Source organism: Oratosquilla oratoria, chromosome 28, assembly GCF_046742065.1.
Source record: "Oratosquilla oratoria isolate Oo_2021 chromosome 28, ASM4674206v1, whole genome shotgun sequence".
In the NCBI taxonomy this organism is placed as follows: domain Eukaryota; kingdom Metazoa; phylum Arthropoda; class Malacostraca; order Stomatopoda; family Squillidae; genus Oratosquilla; species Oratosquilla oratoria.
The window spans coordinates 46,537,985-46,551,270 of NC_134804.1; the positions used below are offsets into that span (position 1 = coordinate 46,537,985).

Below are 13,286 nucleotides of genomic sequence, written 5' to 3' on the forward strand. Positions count from 1 at the left end.
ACGAAACTGTTAACACAATGATTTGGCCTTATAGCATTGTTACATATTTTTCCTCGATTGAACAAAATCACTTAATGGTAATCAGTGAAGCAATTGCGGATCAGACAATAAATGAGATATGGATGAAAAATACTTTGGACATTTTATTTTTACTATGGGCTTAGGAAGCCACTTGAACGTTTAAAAAAAATCTAAAACATTCTATTCAGCTCGGCGTAAGGGGTTCACAATTAGTTCTAAGAACCGTGGAATCACTTCGCATCCTACAGACCCAAGCGGCAATGTTTTCCTGTTTGACTGCGGTTTTGCCCGTCACCGCCCAATGCTGACGTCGATGGCAATGTACTCATGCCGCATCTGCTAAATGGCAGAAATTGTACTGCTCCAGTACCAGCGTGTGTGTGTATATATATATATATATATATATATATATATATATTATATATATATATATATATAATATATATATATACATATATATATATATATATATATATATATATATATATATATATATATATATAATATAAATATGAATATATATGTATATATATATATACATATATATATATATATACATATGCGTATATAATATATGTATATATATATACATATATGTATATATACATATGTATATACAGTATATATATATATATATATATATGACGTAAGCGGAGTAGGAAACACAGGACTTTTAGTCTTGAGTTTATTCCTGACTAGTTTCGCAGGTATGCTTTTTCAAAAGAATGGGTTTACAAGCGGGCTGTGGGCATTATATACATGGGGTGGACCTCACTACCTCCTCGTGTTACCATAGTTGGTGACGAGTGTGAACATTACATTGTGGTTAATGTAATAATGATAAAGTTTAACAATTAAATATGATGACAACACTAATAACGAAGAAATTAATATTTATTGTAACAATAATAATGATAACAATGATAATAAAAATGAAAATTCTAAATATCTAAATATATAATAATAACAATAATACAGATGATGATGATAACGAAAATTTAAATATTAAATATATATATACATATATATATGTATATATGTATATATATATATATATATTTATATGTATACATATCACAACTAACACCACAGTCGGACGAAAGAAAAAGTTGCGTAAGCGGAACTATATATTTCGATTGCTACCTGCAATCCTCTTCAGTAGTACAAAGTGGCAGGGAGGAGGCTATCTTAAGTAGCAACCTCTTACAAAAGAAAGGGAACATGAGAAAATAAAGAACATCACTGCCCCAACCCTAGTTGACCTGAGGTTGACACGAGGTCGGGTCAGGGGGAGGGGGAGGAAGCTTGTTGACAATATTTTTGGTGATGAATAGTCCTGAAATGATGTCTGGGGTCCATTGACCCTTGGAAATATTCATCGTGGGCAGATAATCAATTAATGTTGATTCCACCATTTTCCTTCTGAACCCACACCCTGATTTATAAATGAGATCAGATTTCTCCCAGTCCATCCGGTGATTAAATTTATTAACGTGTTGAAACACTGCTGAATTTATTTGGCCATATCTAATCGACCTTTTGTGTTCATTTAATCTTGTCCGTAGGTCTCTCCCCGTCTGGCCAATGTATGAAAGGTTACAATCTTTACATGGAAGGGAGTAAACACCGGGGATATGTTCTTCCTACAACCTCTGGTGAACATTAACAACTTTTTTATTAATAGTATTAGGGTAGTTATGAATTAAATTTTCTTTCTCTTTGGGAAGAAACTTGGACAATTGACTGATGGACTCTGAGAAGGGGATGACTAGGGGATTTTGTCTCTCTTTTTTTGACTTTTGTCTCTTTTTTAATTGATTATCTGCCCACGATGAATATTTCCGAGGCTCAATGGACCCCAGACATCATTTCAGGACTATTCATCACCAAAAATATTGTCAACAAGCTTCCTCCCCCTCCCCCTGACCCGACCTCGTGTCAACCTCAGGTCAACTAGGGTTGGGGCAGTGATGTTCTTTATTTTCTCATGTTCCCTTTCTTTTGTAAGAGGTTGCTACTTAAGATAGCCTCCTCCCTGCCACTTTGTACTACTGAAGAGGATTGCAGGTAGCAATCGAAATATATAGTTCCGCTTACGCAACTTTTTCTTTCGTCCGACTGTGGTGTTAGATGTGATATGTATATATATTCCCTTTTTGGCTACCTCCCTTGGAAGGGGGGAAAAGCCTTGGTATATGTATGTATGTATATATATACATATATATATATATACATATATATATATATATATATATATAATGAAAAATCGGATATAATACAAATTCACAATTGGGTTCAAAACAAGATTGTAGTAACTATAGAGGTGTCAGCCTATGTTGTGTATAACATAAGATATTTACAAAAATCTTATTAAATAGCCTAAAACCGACATCAGAGAGACTATTAGAGGAAAACCAGGCTGTCCTCAGAGGAGGGAGATCGACAATTGACTAGATATTAAAAAAAAAAAAAAAACTTAACCGAAGAATACTGGGAATACGACAAAGATCTATTTCATTTGTTCGTTGATTTTAAGCAAGCTTATGAGTTAAGACAGTGTCCACTGACCATCTACGTGGCATATTCTGCGAGAGTTTGATATACAGATAAAGTTTATCGCCTTAGTTAAGGCGTGTCAAGTTGGTAGCAAATGCCTCGTCAGAGTGGGTAGACGAATTACAGAATATTTTGATGTCGACAGTGGGGTGAGATAAGGGTATATTAAGAACATAAGGATGAAGGAGACTGCAAGAGACCATAAGGCCTACATTAGGCCCCTTCTGTTGAACCTAGTGCTGGAGAAGGCAGCGAGAGTAAGCATAAATGTACCACAAGGAACAATGCTGAATAAGTGTACAGATAAGCTGTTGGCATATGCTGACGACGTGGATGTGGTGGCGGAAGAAGTGAACAGGATATAAGACATATGTGCACCGTCATTTAATTATTCATTTATTATTTTATTTCATTTCATTCATTCATTTATCTATTTATTTATTTGAGTGAGAGAATGGGAATAAGGTGTAATGAAGGAAAGACCAAATTACTACAAATATCGAGAAGAAATACGATTACAGAAGATATCCCGGTGGACAATCTCAGGGTAGAAATTGTGGAGGAATTTAAATATCTAGGACCAATACTGAAGCATGAAAACATATTAGATAAAAAAATAAGGAAAGAATAGCTTATGGTGAACCAAATTTATCTTTTCACTAACTTCAGTAATAAATAGTAGAAGTATTACTAGGAAAACGACGCAAATGGAACACAGAAAGATGTTGGGATTCGAACCCTGACCTGTGCGTGCATAATCACTGTGGAGTTGTATATGATAAAGAGGAAGGACATTAGAGAAGAATGCACATAGCATATATCCAAGAAATGACTGGATAATGTCGGATTCAAGGTATTGAACGATCAAGGATAGTACGATGGGCCTGACACTTTCCCAGGAAGTGGGATGAACGATTGCCCAGGAGGGTCATGAACGGCAGTGTATACACACACACGCACACACACACACATACATATATATATATATATATATATGTGTGTGTGTGTGTGTGTGTGTGTGTGTGTGTGTGTGTGTGTGTGTGTGTGTGTGTGTGTGTGTGTGGGGGTGTGTGTGTGTGTGTGTGTGTGTGTGTGTGTGTGTGTGTGTGTGTGTGTGTGTGTGTGTGTGTGTGTGTGTGTGTGTGTGTGTGTGTGTGTGTGTGTGTGTGTGTGTGTGTGTGTGTGTGTGTGTGTGAATGAATAAGCAAACGAAAAAATAGGTAAATAAAATAATTAGGTAAATAAATAGATAAATAGGTAATTATGTAAATGTGAATAAATAAATAAACAAATAAACGAGCCAATAAATGGATGATAAATGAATAACTAAATAAATGTGAGAATAAACAAATGAATTAATAAATAAATACACAAATAGATAATTAAATATGTGTATGAATTAATTGAATAGATAGATAGATAAGTGAATAAATAAATACATGAATGAATAGATAAGAGAAAAAATTAATATTTGAATAAAGATACATAAATAGATAAATCGAAAAATGAATGAATAATGAAATATACAAAATCAATAAACAAATAGATATATACACAAATTGATAAATTAATCCTGCCACTGAAGCAGCGTTGATTTCACTGTAATCTAATACGTAATTTCTAAATCGTGATGGACTGACTGTGCTCTTCACCATGAATTGTGGAAACGATTCAACAGCTTTTCTTCCTCCATGCCCCCATCCCTCTGTGGGGTATACCCAGCACACAGGAAAAACAAATACGCTAGGCTGAGCATGCCAGCGTCGTCTTCTTGGAATGCAACGCATCTGGTCGATATTGTAAGGAGGTATAATTTCATTCACGACTTTGCATGGTACTGTGTCTTGGATATATCTGGAAAAATAGATAAATCAAATGCCTTCTACGCAAATTTAAGATTTACTGTTGAATAATTATTTATATCGTTAGAAAATAAAGATTTAGTTTCGGGAAAACAAATAGTGAAATGCCGTCTGTTCAAATGGCAATTCTACAGTAATGTTGCAACATACTTGACCGTCGTCTGAAAATAAAATGTCTACTTTTTCTTTATATAACACATAATACTGTATTTTTGTCGTGCCTTTTTCACCCCTGCGACCTTAACCTGGCACAATTCGTATAGGAATAGTTAAAAAAGAAGAAGAAGAAAAAAGGAAAGGTGGTAATACTGGAAGACGCAGCCAAGAGGCGGGGGTGGCTCGAGGGGAGGGGAGTGGAGTCGATGCTATAGCTCCCAACTCATCCCCGACTTCCCGCTTCTGACAAGAGGTCAAGAGTGAAAGAAAAAACAAGCTTAACAATATAAGCAATTGCTGATATTTCTTTATCTTATTAGAAATAACTACAAGATCAAGATTAAAAGAAAAAGAAATGCTTAGCAATATAAGCGACTGTTGATATGTCTTCATCTTAGTGGAGGTACCATTCAAACATCAACGCAATTTTCTCGTAGTTCCAATATTATCAGTTATATTGCCATTAATTACATTATCCTCTGTATCATTCTGAATGGAAATTTACTGTCCACATATAATAAGTACTTTAATACATGTTTTTCTTCCAAATAAAATCAAACGAATAAAGAAAAAGACTCGGGTATAAATGTTTTTTATGCCGTCGTATTTCATTCATATTTATAATACCATTTTCTATATCCATTATGTTTGGTGCCGACAATTGAGCGTTCGTTTGAGTGAAAACGACTTCGGTTACAATATTCTGTATTTCAAATCTCCAAACAACAAATTATCATTCCATCATACAAAGCAAAGCTAAATGATGAACTACGAGATTTTAAACCCATACAAATATTAGTCATACCGTTGAAATGTCCTTAGAGAAACCTAGATTTCTGTAAGCGAAGTCATATTCTAGTTATTCAAATGGAGGTTGGAGGTAGGATGTGGGAGGAAAAATAAACCAGTGTGAAGACCCTGTGAAGTGTGAGAACGCCTCTACAGCTAAATTGAGCGATGATGAACGAGAATTTTTTTTTCCCGGGTAATTCCCATCTACAACTCTATCTCTCTCCTCCCATTTCCCTTCCTCTCCTCCTCCCCCCTCCACCGGTCCCCTCCAGTTGCCGAGCCCATACCTCCACAGTAAGAAAAATTGTTTTTAATGTCTGTTATATTTTTGTACTACACTCTCATCATGAGGTATAAGTGATACTTAGAACAAAATAAAAATATGATGTATATGTGTGTGTGTGTGTGTGTGTGTGTGTGTGTGTGTGTGTGTGTGTGTGTGTGTGACCGTGAGTGCGTGCGTGCGTGCGTGTGTTTGTGTCCATGCGTTGTGTACATGCGTGCGTGCGTGCGTGCGCATGCGTTTTTGTGTATGTGTGTATGTAGTGAACATGCGTGTATTTATCTAATTGTACTTCCCCAATTATAATATAAAGGAAAATCAACTCAATTTCCGGAGTTTCTATTTTTCACCAAAATATCATACCTACTTTTGCCTTTTTCTTGTAGTCTTAGTTTAGACTATTTCAACTACTAAGCTGTTCTAGGAATTGATACATCTAATTGGAAAACTATATTTCTTAAAAAAAATTAAATCCATTCAATCTTATATGCATCTTTTACTTTATGTGAAGAACATACCATTGCTGCATATTCCAATCTAGGGTGTATCAGTCATTCTACATATATTTTCATGATCGCCTGATTGTAGAGTATAAGAATACATTTTCATGCTCATTAAAAGTCAATATGTTTTAACCATAATGTCGCTGACCTTGTGACCTTCCCTCTCATATATTTTTCTTCTCTTGTTTTTTAATTTCCCATTGAGTAATTTACTGATATTTTTTTTAGCTTTTACTCATTTCCAACTCTGAACATTTTGGCATTAAAATTTATCTTTTATACTTGGCCCTCTGTGTATATGTATTGTCTAAATCCTGTTGCAATATTCTGTTATCTTCCTCATTTTTTATTTTTATGATCCTTGCATCATCTAAAAATATGGAAATATGGTATTATAGCTTACTATATCTATGTGCGTGTATGTACAGTATGTGTATATTTTACCTAATTGTGTTGTACAGGAAAGGTGTGTGTGCGTGTATGTGTGTGTGTGTTTAACTAATTGTGGTATACAAGAAAGGTGTGTGTGCCTGTGTGTGTGTGTGTGTGTGTGTGTGTGTGTGTGTGTGTGTGTGTGTGTGTGTGTGTGTGTGTGTAATAATGTATAACACGTTGAAGAAAGTTGAAAAGGAAAACACAGGTCTAGTTCTGATTTTACGCCTGACCGGTTTTGCAATAAGCTTCTCATCCTCTATTCTTCCCATTTCACATTTCTTTATTTTCTAACTCTTTCGCATTTTCTGTTGAACCATTTCTTTATTTGTATTTTTTCCTCCCACTATCTCCCCCCGCATATTTTTCCACACCAAATTTGAAGAAATATAGAAAACTCCAATTACTTCCATATTTTTCTTGTTTCCATAAATTTCTTTCAATCAACTTATACAGAAAAAAAATCCTCTAATCTGTGAAACTTTCCTTCCCAGTGATGTACATACCTGATTCTAATTTGTTTCTTGGTAACATATTTCTTCCTGTAAATAAAAAATTAGGAGTTACATGAATCACTTTTTCCCTATGGGGTACATCCAATCTGAATAATGAATCATGCCAAGTTCTTTGTGAAGAGGCGAGTCCAACCTTGTAGTGTGTCGTCTTTATTTAACTTTGCCACATCTTTAACCCATTGAGTCATTGTATTATCCATCGCTATATTCAACATTTTCGCCCCATGAATGTTAACTTCCAACTGTTTCCTAGTCCTCCTAATGCACTCTTTACAGCTAGTCACCCACCAGGATTATATTTTCATTTTACCCAACCATTTTCTGTGTACGAATAGTCACACCAACAGTTATCTATTAGTATTCGATTCTAATGCCATTCTTTATCTCAGGAGAGACTCATTCTTCTATCTTGCTATAATTCTCAAATTCATCGCTTCAGCCTTATCTTGTCCCAATATCTTGTAATTCACAAATGTCATTTTTCACCACAGTCATCAATCCACTTTTCATTTTACTTTTTCTGTCACGTTTCCAAACTTTTTATTTATCGTTTCCCAACTGGATATCAACATTGCCAGGTAGTTTGGTTACGATATCATATACCTCAGCTTTACTAAAGCGTTCGACAAGGTACCCCACCAGACACTACTAACTAAAATCAAGGTCCATGGCATAGGAGTAAAGGTGCTTAAATGGATTAGAGCCTAGATTAGTTACAGAAAACAGCGGGTCATCATTAACGATGTAAAATCCAAATGGGGTATTGTTACTGGTGGAGTTCCCCAGGGCTCAGTTTTGGGTCCCTCATTGATCATTATATATATAAACGACTTGGACGATGGAATTAATAGAGATATTAGTAATTTTAGGGATGACACTTAAATAGGACGCCATACTAGGTCGGGGGAAGAAGCTGGGACACTGATGGATGATCTTGATAAATGGGTTTGAATGGTGGGGGAAATAACAGATGGACTTCAATAGCTCAAAGTGTAGTGTGTTAAATGTAGAATTACGCAACCCAGCCAACAGGTTTAGCTTATATGTTAAAGAAAACATAATGTGAAAAGGACTTATGAGTGTTTGTGAGTCCGGACCTTAAATTCAGGAAACAGTGCATTAGTGAATAGAGCTATCAGGGCATTATGATTTATTACAAAGACGGTTACGAACAAAAGTGCAAATGTAGCTATTAAACTCTATCTGGCAAAACGAAGACCCATACTTGACTATGTAGTACAGTTCTGGTCTCCGTCCTATAGAATTGATATTAATTCACTAGAATCAATACAGAGGAGAATGACTAAATTGCTGCAAGGGTTTAGAAATTTACTATTCGAAGACAGGCTTAGATACCTCAACTTACAATTTCTGAAAAGACGAAGAGTGCGGGGTGATCTAATAGAGGTATTCAAATGGATCAAGGGCTTTAACAAGGGTGCGGTAGGGAAGGTCATCACATTAAGACAGCAGGGCAGAACTCGTAGTAATGGATTTTGATTTGACAAATTTAAGTTTAAGAAAGAAATGAGCAAGAACCAGTTTACCAACAGAGTGTCTGTGTGTGTGTGTGTGTGTGTGTGTGTGTGTGTGTGTGTGTGTGTGTGTGTGTGTGTGTGTGTGTGTGTGTGTGTGTGTGTGTGTGTGTGTGTGTGTGTGTGTGTATGTGTGTGTGTATGTGTGTGTGTGTAAACGCTTGTATTTTTTTGTGCGTGCACAAGTGTTTTTGTATGACTTTATCTTATACACTAATCTTTATGTGTTTGGTAGATGCTGGCAGATACAAATGTATATACACGAGACTAGAAACCATGCAATTCTCTATCCCTCGAGTTCCCATCACTCTACTCCATAGAGTGATTAACGAGCGGAACAGACTTAGTAACCACATAATGAGCGCTGAAACTCTTTGTTTTAAGAGAAGGTTAGATAACTTTATGGATGGGGATGATAGGTGGTAATGGACATGGAACTGCCTAGTTTAGGGCTTATGGTCTTTTGCAGTTTTCTTCATTCTTGTGTTCTTATGTACCACATAGAACCATCATAGACCAGGGCTATCCTGGGTAGTAGTTGGTGTCTGGATGAAGAAAGAGTAGATATGGAGTCTTCCATCCCCATCGCTTGTGCGAGAAACTCCAAAACGAACAGGAAAACACAAAGACGAAACAAAGAACAAAATACTAGGGGTAGAAACAACCAAAGTGTAGGAGGAAGAAGATAGGGGTGAATAGAAGGAGGGGAGTGGGGGGAAGGGAGAGGAGGAGGTGGAGGTGGAGGAGGTGGTGGTGGAGGGCAGGTTGATATACCTTCGGGTGGTGAAGGAGAAGATCACACTCGGCGGGACACCACGGACGCAAGCGGACGTTAAGCACCGCCATGGAGCGTTGGGTCTTGATTTTTCTGTGTAAGTAGCCAGACTGTTTTGCTAATAATGTTTGTCGTTGTTGTTGGTGGTGTTGTTTTGGGACAGCTAAAGAAAGGTCTATCACACACACACACACGGAAGGTCTATTATATACATACACGCACGCACACACACACACTTTCTCTCTCTTTCTATATATCTATCTCTATCTATCTCTCTTTTTCCCTTTCTCCCTACCCTCTCTCTCTCTCTCTCTCTCTCTCTCACACACACACACACAAACACACACTTTCTCTCTCTCTCCCTCTCTCTATCTACTTATCTATCTGTCTCTATCTTTTTTCCTCACTTTCTCCCTACTCTCTCTCTCTCTCTCTCTCACTCACTCTCTCTCACACACACAACACATGTCTCTCTCTCTCTCTCTCTCTCTCTCTCTCTCTCTCTCTCTCTCTCTCTCTCTCTCTCTCTCTCTCTCTCTCTCTCTCTCTCTCTCTCTCTCTCTCACACACACACACACACACACACACACACACACACACACACACACACACACAAAACACATGTCCGCTTCTGGCCCAGGTCGCTCTATGACCCGTAGACACTACATATGGGGGAATCCCTACGTCTTTTCAGGGTTAACGGGTGGGAATGTACCTATTAAAAAACAACTTTTACGGGGCCGTGCCCTATGTGGGCCCAGGTAGAGCATCTGCAATCTCCCCCCAAGGAATTTTTGAATTTTTTAGCTTCCACGTTTTCTGTTGGGGTAGTTACCAGGAAATGTGGAAGTTGAGATTTCGAAAAAATTTCAGGAGGGGGGGATTTGACCTCCCTGGCCCCTCTTCATAGAGTACGACCCTGTTTTGTGTTTGGAAGGCAATCCGTTGACGTCCAATCGTTCCTCGTCGTTTTCGTTGTCGTAATCTAGAGCGACGTCGTGCAGCTGAGAGTTACCTACGGATAGGAAAATCTGAGGGCAGTCTACGGAAAGAAAACCTGTGCTATAAAATGTGGTACAGTTCTTTTCTTAAGTACGCTAGAATAATGCCTCCTGATTCACTCGCTTTATCTCTACGAGAGTATTTTGTCGGTGTGATGGTGTGATGAAGTAAAATGTGGTACAGACTGAAGGAGGGCAGTAGAAAGGAGAGATCGCAGAAACTAAAAGTAATATTAATTCCTTTCACCTTTTTATAATTTTTTGTGTTGAGATTGATTTCTAATCATAAACAAATGTTGTACAACTCTGGTCTGTAGAGATGTTACTAAATTTCCTAGAATGTCGACAATACGGTGACATGAAAAGAAAGTCCTTGTGCCCAAAGGAACGACAATGCGCCTCAGGACTGGAAAAAGTGTCGACATTTTGAAAAACAAACTATTGTACCTACGACAGTTTGTTTTGTTTGAAAAAGTAGATAATTTGAAAGGGATGAATAATAGCAAGAGCTTTCCTTTGTTCGAAGAATTTTAATCTAGGTTTAGAGGAGATAACTGTCGTAGCAACAGACAAACTCTCGTAACGACGACAGAATATTTGGACAAAATAACTGTCGTTGGTACAATAACTGTCGATTAAAACCTAAAAAGGAGATGATATCAAAAGAGTAAGTAATGGAGAGGTCACTCCTTTATGTAGCTCTGCAAACGTGTTTGTCGACTTTCATTTTCATTCTAGTCGCTGCTGGCCGATCCTCCACTACAAAGGGAAAGTTTAAAGTTCGTTCCTTTCGTACCGGGTTGGCATTTTATCTTTTATTTTGATTGCAGCCGAATTATTTCATTCATCTCCTTAGCTCCTATTCGATAACAACCCATTCCCAAGGAGGTTCTCGCATTTACTTTTATCATGATTACTCTCAAAGTATTTTTTGTTCATCTCTGTGGCATTTTCTTGAAAATAAGATAAACTTAGAATAAGAGAGCAACAAGCTGAGTGAGGATTACGTTCTCTTTCACTTGTTCTTGAAGGACCTTGAAGGTTGTACGCTTTTGCCTCCACTTCGTGGGGGTTGGTGGGGGGAGGGGAGCGACAAAAGTTCTTTAGTGTCCTAGACGTCCACTACTCCTCTTGCCTTATATATATATATATATATATATATATATATATATATATATATATATACATATATATACATATATATATACATACATATATATATATACATATATATACATTATATATTACATATATATATACATATATATATACATATGTATATACATATATATACATGTATGTATATATATATATATATATATATACATATATATATATATATATATATATATATATATATATATATATATGCGCACTTGTACATGTCCCATCCTCAGGGTAGTATGAATGAGCCAATCATGCTACCGCCTGGGCCAACACCTCACGATACGCAGATGCCCCACTCCCTCCATATTGCCAAGGTGGTGAATGCGTATCTCCTATGACACCTGGGATTGTTGAGTTTAAGTCTTTAAAGCTACGTCTCCCCTCTCCTGGCTTTGTGATGGGTGAGATGAGGGAGAGCGAATCTAGACATGTGTATAGTATTCTGACATGGTAGCATCGAGGGTTGCAACATCCGCCAAGTTCACTACGCGATTGCCGCTTCGACCCAAGACCCTGGTGAGTCTCCGAAGGGTTCTGGAACAATCTTTACCTCTCCAGAGATGATCGAATGTTCTTTTTTTTCATCGACGGAGTTCAGAGTATTAGAAATGACCTCCGATAGCGAGGTTTTGTGATAAAGTAAGTGTGCGTACGACACGGACGGAACATGATATTGATTTCGTAAATCTCCGTTGTAATCATTTGTACTCTTGTACTGATTGTACTTTTCTATAATTGTTTTGTTGCTTGTCTCCCTCCATTTTCTCTGTGTCTCATCCCTGATTTTAGTTATGTCACATTTTTCATTGTGCCACTTTTTTACTCAATCTTTCCTTTCACTAACCTTTGGCACATATTTGTTCACCCACGAGTTATAGACCTTTAGAAAAAAAAACTACATTCCTTCTCAGTATCATTGGGGTTTTTTAATTCTCGCATATCTCTTTCTTAGAAAAAAAAATCAAATAGGAAAAATTTGTCTTCCCAGGGCTATATCTGGTCGTTTCTGTATATCCTTCTACCAATTAGAATTCAAACGCTACATGATCACTTCTTTCTATGAGGCATAACTTTATTGAGTTGATAAGACCAAATTCCTCAGTTAATGGTGGGTTTAGTTCCGCTGGAACTTCTTCTTTTACCTATGTTTCGCCTTTCACCCGTTGCAGTAATAAATTGCCCATTGCAATATAAGAAGAATATTACTCTAGGAATTTTCATCGCATTTTTACTCACCATTCCTCCCAATTCACCTCTCTGCAGTAAAAGTTTCTCACCAGAACTGCATGATCACTCTGCTCAATCATTTTCTTCAGAAGAAAAATAAGTATTTGAGAGTATTACTTGACCACTCATCATCACTCCACAACCCAACATTGGAGTTGGAGTGGAAGGGTTGGGGAGTATGCTAACATGAAGAAACCTTTTACTTGATCCACTGGGTCTCATTCTCAGAAATATTTCCTTAGGTTCACCTTCACTCACAACATCACTCCATCTCCTTTTATGTAATTTTTACAACAACCTTCAACCTACCTCCCTTTTTATCTTTCCTGTCACGTCTCCATACTGATCATTCACCGCTTCACAGTTGCAGGTCAACATATCTTGGAAGCTTGGTCTCTATTAAGCAAAAAGTATCATATTCGCTTATCAATTATCATATTCCTTCACCAGTTAATCCTGGT

The 13,286-nt window shown here is 37.0% G+C and overlaps 1 protein-coding gene across 1 annotated transcript in view; it reads left to right on the forward strand.

The window, feature by feature from the left end:
- Nucleotides 1-9,448: 9,448 nt before the first annotated feature.
- LOC143040393 (protein Skeletor, isoforms B/C-like) overlaps nt 9,449-13,286 on the forward strand; it is a 33,720-nt gene continuing 29,882 nt past the window's right edge. Inside the window, exon 1 of the mRNA XM_076211416.1 lies at nt 9,449-9,527. Coding sequence (XP_076067531.1) covers nt 9,500-9,527 — 28 coding nt within the window. The 5' untranslated portion in view covers nt 9,449-9,499. The remainder of the gene's footprint in view (nt 9,528-13,286) is intronic.